At 46.9% G+C, this 7,262-nt stretch overlaps 1 protein-coding gene across 4 annotated transcripts in view; it reads left to right on the forward strand.

Moving 5' to 3' along the window:
* Positions 1–6,631, forward strand: part of GUCY2C (guanylate cyclase 2C) — a 72,072-nt gene extending 65,441 nt beyond the window's left edge. For all 4 annotated transcript variants that reach the window (XM_027591714.1, XM_027591718.1, XM_027591716.1 and 1 more), the window contains 4 exons: positions 1,162–1,260; positions 2,521–2,615; positions 4,609–4,685; positions 6,018–6,631. In XM_027591714.1, the coding sequence (XP_027447515.1) occupies positions 1,162–1,260; positions 2,521–2,615; positions 4,609–4,685; positions 6,018–6,192 (446 nt within the window). In that variant the 3' untranslated portion in view covers positions 6,193–6,631. The remainder of the gene's footprint in view (positions 1–1,161; positions 1,261–2,520; positions 2,616–4,608; positions 4,686–6,017) is intronic.
* Positions 6,632–7,262: the final 631 nt, after the last annotated feature.

Genomic DNA, 7,262 nt, shown 5'->3' on the forward strand with positions numbered 1-7,262 from the left:
GGAGTGAGCATAGATATTAGGCACACATACCTGGAGGGGTTTAGCCCTCAGAAATTAAGAGGTTGCAGTTAAATATTGATAGTTGAAAACAAGACTTCATATCTGCAGGAATTTTCACTACCTGGCCCTTCCCAGCTTCACTCCAGTGTTGAAGTGAAGAGTCACCTATAATTTGACCTAGAGGACCTCAGGCCCAGATCAGAGAGATCCTCTGACACAGTAGAGGCCTCTCTAGCTCCTTCCCTTGGGTAGGCTGCTTCTGCTTCTGTTTGTTTCTTGTTGCTGTTGTTTGGTTATTTTGTGTTGTTTTGCCTTGAACCTAACAAAGAAGGGCTCAGCACTCAAAGGAAGAGCCGGTATTTTGATTTTCTTTTCAATGTTCATAATCATAGAGAATCTATAGGATAAACCTACAAAGAAACTCATGGAGGTCAAAACCCAATAAGCCAACTAGAAAATCAAGTTCCCTTTATCCAAAACCGGTTTTGCAATTTCTGAGTTAGTCTTTAACGTCTAAAATCTGTAACTCCTTGCGTTCAGTCACTCCACACAGATACCTGATTAACAGCCCTTCTTCTCTACCCAGTATGCTGCTGTGCCCAGTCTTGCCTTGGTTTCTGTGTTCTTGCGAGAATGTCCTTGCACCGCAGGCTCTTTCATCCCTCTGTGTTCACACGGCGCATGAGGTGTGCCAAGCCCTCATCTTCTGGGTCTTCCATCATTGTGTTGCCAGTCCGAGCAATGCTACTCTGAGTAAATAGAAATAAAACACAATTTGGCCACTGAGCCTTTGAGCTAAGAGCTCGGGGCTGTGCGGCCTGGCACAGTAAGTGAGCCGTGGGGGAGTCTTCATCCTTCCAGAGAACCTTCTATTGAACATATTAAGAAGGACTTTCCACCTCTGCAGCCTGGATCTCTGGAAACCTTCTTGTTTTGTGCAAATGTACTTTTCTGTGCTATAGCAAAATATATTCTGGAAGCTTGTCTTGCGAGAACAGTGCTTTCCTCATTGAATACATCCATTTAAGAAAAGTCACGGCTCCTTTTCACACCTACATCAAATGAAGGATGCAGCACTGTGCCCCTGAGAAAAGCCTTACCCACCCTAACTCCGCAGCGTGATTGCTGCTGCTTCCACTTCTTGCTTTCTGTGCATTCCAGGCCCCTGTGCTGCCGGAGTCGTGGGGATCAAGATGCCTCGTTACTGCCTATTTGGAGACACCGTCAACACAGCTTCTAGGATGGAATCCACGGGCCTCCGTAAGAAAGATCACTTTCTTAGAGGAAGAGTGTGTCTTCCAGCAGAGGGGAACTAGAGAACAAAACGCACAATAAGGAACTACAAAGTGCTAGTGAGATGAAAGAATGACCTTTCACATTGACTGGACATGAGCCCGAGTCCATCCAGTCCTTGCGACATTTGCTTTTGTCGCCGCCATTTCCTGGGAATTACTGTGTTCTTCCTTTTTAGCTCAGTAGTAGACTATTTCTATTCGTTTGGGTTCATTTGCAATGCATTCAGGCATGCTTTCCCTGGAATGGTCATGAAATTTAGCATAGACCCATGGAAGTTAAAAAAAAAAAATTTCAGGGGCGCCTGGGTGGTTCAGTCCATCAAGCAACCGCCTTTGGCTCAGGTCATGGTCCCCAGGGTCCTGGGATCGAGCCCTGCATCAGGCTCCCTGCTCAGTGGGGAGTCTGCTTCTCCCTCTCATTCTGCCCCCCTCCCATACTCATGCTCTCTATCACACGCTCTCTAATAAATAAATAAAATCTTTTAAAAAAAATTCAGTGGGCTAGATATGGAGCATACGCTGGCTCGCTTTCCTATTCCTCTTTTGTTTTCCTGAGAATTGGTTTTAGTAAAGAAAAACATAAGTATTTATTATATGCAGAAGCCTCTATTGCATTTGCCTGACAGGGTAGAGGCACTGGGAGCTACGTGTAGTAGATGCTCAATAAATAGTGGTGACAGTGATAGTAACAGAAATCTATATAAGAGAGAAAGCAAGCTTTGGTGGGTGTGGGTGGGGCTTACAAGAACACAGGTGGTAGAGTGGTATCTTGGCAGTCTGCTGACCACCTGATACTGGTTTGTACTAGAAAATCATGGTATAAAGGAAAGGGCAGATTTGGGTTACAGTTATAACTATACAAATCACTGTCTGTATAAGCTGAGGGAAAGAAAGTTGCCTCATCTTCCTAGGCATCAGAAAGTTGAAGGAATAAATTGAGGATGGGAACCGCAGGGGCCACCACTCTGAGCAGGAGGGAGAATCTATGGAGCACAACCTGGGGAGCCCCTTCACTCAGGACCCCAAAAAGCAATGTCAGACCCTCTTTCATCCCATGTGTGATAGTATTTATCTCACAGAGTGTATTTTCAAGTGTCCTTTCACTAAAATATCTCAGCTGTCAAGAACTCTTATAACAAATGTCCTGAATCAAGTGGAAACAAATGTGTTCGTATAATAGACTTCAAAATGGATGAAATTTTCATTGATCGTTTTGCATTTCCAGCCTTGAGAATTCATGTGAGCGGCTCCACAATAGCCATCCTGAAGAGAACTGAATGCCAGTTCCTGTACGAAGTGAGAGGGGAAACGTACTTAAAGGTAAGGGATCCACAGAGAGAGGACCCAGAAAAAGCACTCACTCAGGGGTCACCTCCTTGGAGACAGGACATCCGGTGGTCAATAATGTTGAAGAGCACAAAGATGAAGAATCCTTTTCTGCACTCCCTGCGGTGATCACCCATGACCCCCTGTAGGAGAAGCTACCTACCCCTGAAGAATGTGAACTCAGAGCCTTTTCCATATTTTGAACTAACACCAATATGTTATAAAATGCTACCACCATTTCTTCCACATACCTCCAAGTTTTGTGTCCATGTCCTCCTGCAAAGCTGAGAGCTAAGGTCTGGGACAGAACTTATTTATTTATTTATTTATGGTGTATTTATTTATTTGAGAGAGATCGAGAGAGCAGGGGTGGGGGGAGGAGCAGACGGAGAGGGAGAGAAAAACTCAAGCAGACTCTGCATTGAGCACAGAGTGCAACATGGGGCTCGATCCCATGACCCTGAGATCATGACCTGAGGTGAAACCAAGACGCTCAACCCACTGCGCCACCCAGGTGCCCTGGGACTTATTTAGCTTAAGTCAAAGCTCCCATCTCCTACCTTACTTCTTGCCCTCACTGCAAGATGCTGCTTCTCTCTAAAACCACCTCTCCAGGGTTTGCTTTACCATTCTGAAGCTCTGGACCCGTGAATTGCCACCTGTGGCCCCAGACTTCTGATTCAGCATCATCTTGGTGCTTTCGAAAATGTAGATGCCTGGACTCTCCACCAGGCTTGCTGAGAAAGACCCTCTGTGGATGTAGATCAGGAATCTATATTTTTAAGGAGTAGTCTAAGTGATCAGGATGCACGCCAGGGATGGAGAATCACCAGTCTCTCCTTTCCAGGCTGTTTCTCACATTCATAACAGTTGCCCTCCAGAGCCACCAAGGGTCTCCAGTTGGCCCTCAGGCTGCTTTTCAAAGGTCATTCCAGTCCTTTCAACAACTGGTCTGAAGCCAACTACCGACCGTAAGATGATCTGTCTCCAGGAGCCACGGTGCTTCTAATCTTAACACTGTGACTGCAACTTGGAAAAGCCTCCTTTCCTGTAGACGTGCCCTGTCACACTATCAATACACTTTCTGCACAGAGCATTCCCCCCGGCATAGAAGTGGTGTATGGATGACTGCAGTCCAAACACAGCCAGCAAACTACTCACTAAAGATGAGTGATTTGTAGGGCGCCCAGGTGGCTCAGTCCGTTAAGCATCTGACTCTTGGTTTCGGCTCAGGTCATGATCTCAGGGTCATGAGATCTAGCCCCAGACTGGACTCCACACTCAGCATGGAGTCTGCTTGGGATTCTCTCTCTCCCTCTGCCTCTCCCTATCATGTGTGCTCGCTCTCTCTCAAATAAATAAATAAACCTTTAAAGATGATTTTTAAGTATGTAGCCATTCCATCTCCTTTTCAAATACAAGCTTTAGCGAAAATAGGATTTCCAGTACATTTCCATTCATTTTATAGCCTCCAGATGTGCCCAGCAAATGTCACTTAATAAGCATCTCTTAGGGTGTACATGTGTTTGTAATTTACATGCTTAAGGTGGGGAAACTGTGGCAAAAGGTTTGTGATGAAATCTTGTGGCAAAAGGGGCTAGAAGAAAAAGTGGGTGATGAAAACCAGTTGGATATCTTGGTGTAGCAGGATTGGACACGAGTTTTCTTCTTTTTTCATTTAGAGTTCTTATGATGTTGCTATAGCGACACTTTGAGATGTCTTTTGGGGAAAAAAGAGAACTCTACTTCGAAAAAAAAAAAACACATCTGGGGAATGAGAGACTTATTTTTTAAAAGGCACTTGGAAAGAAAGATGTGTCTAGAGGGAATGCAAATCCCATCAGAACATAGGCTCTACTGAGGTGTGGACACTGATGAGAAGCATGGAAGTGAGGTGTCTCTTGGAGATGGATGTTTGTCAGCACCGTGGGCTAGAGCTAACCTCTCTCACCGGCCTCTGTGGCGCCCACCTTTCTTGTCTCCCCAGGGAAGAGGAACTGAGACCACCTACTGGCTGACGGGGGTGAAGGGCGAGGAGTACAACCTGCCGACCCCTCCTACTGTGTAAGCCGCTGGGTGTGGCAGGGCGGGACAGGGGAGTGGCAGGCCTGGCTTTATCAGTTGTGCTACCTACAGCCAATGTTAACTGTTGGCAAGTGCTCCGCCACTGGCCATGATATATTGACTACACGGCCAGGGACTACATACATGAGAAGTCTAGAAACCTCCCTTCTTGGCTGCCAGAAGCTGGTTGTTCCAGGCACGCTCAGAACCGAGGAGAGTTGACAGCTGCCCTCCTGGCAGATCTGGTTCAGACCAGAGGAGGGCCTGCTAGTGGCCAAGAGGCACTCTGCGACTCGGACCCCTGCCCACAGCTCTCTGTGGGGCTGCTGATGGAAACAGGGCCTCCCCCCCACCCCTGCCCCCCCCAGGACTGTGGTTCTGGGTTTTCACATGGAGGCTGTGTTCTCCCAGAGATGAGGAAGGCCAGGTTTCAGGTCTAACGAACAGGTTTCAGTTCCCTTCATGGTGACGGACAGGGTCACCCCATTGCACATTTGGTTGCTGCAATCAACCAATCGCATGGCTGTTGGGGTGGCTTTTGCTATGGTAGACAGACCTGTCTTGCAGACTCCCAGATGCTGGACCCAGATAGATGGCAAGCCTGTAGAGAAGCCAGCACAAGCCAGATCTTCCCTGGGCCACAGGGGAGCTGGCCCATTATTGGAGCGCCCAGGTCCATTCCAGACTCTTGAAACCCTCCATCCCTTTGGAGACCTCCCCAGACAAGATCCACACCCCAGAATGTGTGGGACCCAAGTCCTCAGAGTTGGGTCGCCAGGGGCCTCATGTTGTCCTAGCTTCATTTGCCCTCCCTGAAGTGGCATGTGGAAACCTAACCACACTTCCAAATCCAAGCAGCATGTCATTCCACTTTGAAGTTGAAATAGAATTTTCTCCTTGAAATGTATCCTGCTTTCTCCACAAATGCACAGAGCAGGGATGACAACTCTTGTAAGCCCATCAAAAGCAAGGCTCAGGGATGCCTGGGTGGCTCAGTTGGTTAAGCGACTGCCTTCGGCTCAGGTCATGATACTGGAGTCCCGGGATCGAGTCCCACATCGGGCTCCCTGCTCAGCAGGGAGTCTGCTTCTCCCTCTGACCCTCTTCCCTCTCATGCTCTTTATCTCTCATTCTCTCTCTCTCAAATAAATAAATAAAATCTTAAAAAAAAAAAAAAGCAAGGCTCATTCTGTATTCTCTGGACTTCCCGTGTTTAGCACGGACTAAGCACTCAATAAGTATTTGGTAAACAGAACTGATTGTTCTGGAGCGACGGCATATTCTGTATGAATTGCTGAGAAGTTCCATTTTCCCTCCTCACTCTCTTTCCAGGGAGAATCAGCAGCGCTTACAAGCTGAATTTTCCGACATGCTCGCCAACTCTTTACAGAAAAGGCAGGCAGCGGGCATAAGCCGAAAACCCACACGGGTGGCCAGTTACAAAAGGGGCACTCTGGAGTACCTGCAGCTGAACACCCCTGACAAGGAGAACACGCAAGCAAATTAAGTAGAGCTGCACTCTGGTGGTGGCCTCGAGTGTCCCGGGGACCTCAAAGTGACAGAAGACTTAGCTGCGCTCTGCTTAGCCTTGGCTGCCTTGGCTGGAACATAGACTTGCTTCTGTGAATCAGATGTGCACTCTCAGTGCAAAAATTACCTTCTACTCTGAAGTCTGATCTCAGGAGTGGCTCCAGGGAACTTCCCCCTGGGAAAGAAGAGGAATGGTTGGACTGTCTCTATGTTGAAGAGATTGTGTTCTTATTTCATTTATTTTGTTTTTGTTTTGTTTTGGTTTGTTTGCTCGCTCTTTTTCCTTCTGTATTCATGAGAGTTTTTGAATGGTCACGATTATATTTTAAATACCCTGTCTCCATTAAATTATATTTAACTCATAATTTTTGCAGGAAATATGCTATATGGGAGGCAGGAATAAAAGTTAAAAATGTCCTGAGTCTGCGTTTGTGTTTCCAGCGACTCCAGCCATTTTCCTGAAATGCGCTGGCCACCGTCTTGTGCTTGCTGGACAACGGATTACAGTCGCCAGCACAGAAGCAAGGCAAAGCCGGCATTGTTGTTCAGGGCTACGGACTTGGATGTTCAGGATCGCCAGCTATGCACAAGGGGATTTTATGCCTAGCCTTCTACCACGGGAGACAGGGCCTACATCTGTCTCCAGTCTGAGATAAAGGTCAGGTCTTATTTACTGGTAAAGACAAAGTACTTGAAACTCTGCAAATATCCCCTTCCTGCCATCCAGCAATCATCTTCTGCCCCCCTTCTTATGGCACCCCGGAATAAATCATTTGCTTGAAATCTCGGGGGAAATGACAAAGGGCAGTGTGGAGTAGATTAGAATCAGAAAGGCAAGAATGTAACACTCTTGGCACTAATCTGAACTAAACTGCTTCGACCACTTTACTCTCCCCACCCTCCAACCCACCCCACCACAAAAACCACTCCAGAGATCAGAAAACACGTTATGTTTTTTCCATCACCTGGAAAGGGGTAAAATCAAAAATATAAAGTCTCTCCTGATTTATAGGTTTAGCCCTTCATATGCAGCAAGAGTCCTTACCT

This window comes from Zalophus californianus, chromosome 9, assembly GCF_009762305.2.
Source record: "Zalophus californianus isolate mZalCal1 chromosome 9, mZalCal1.pri.v2, whole genome shotgun sequence".
Lineage (NCBI taxonomy): Eukaryota > Metazoa > Chordata > Mammalia > Carnivora > Otariidae > Zalophus > Zalophus californianus.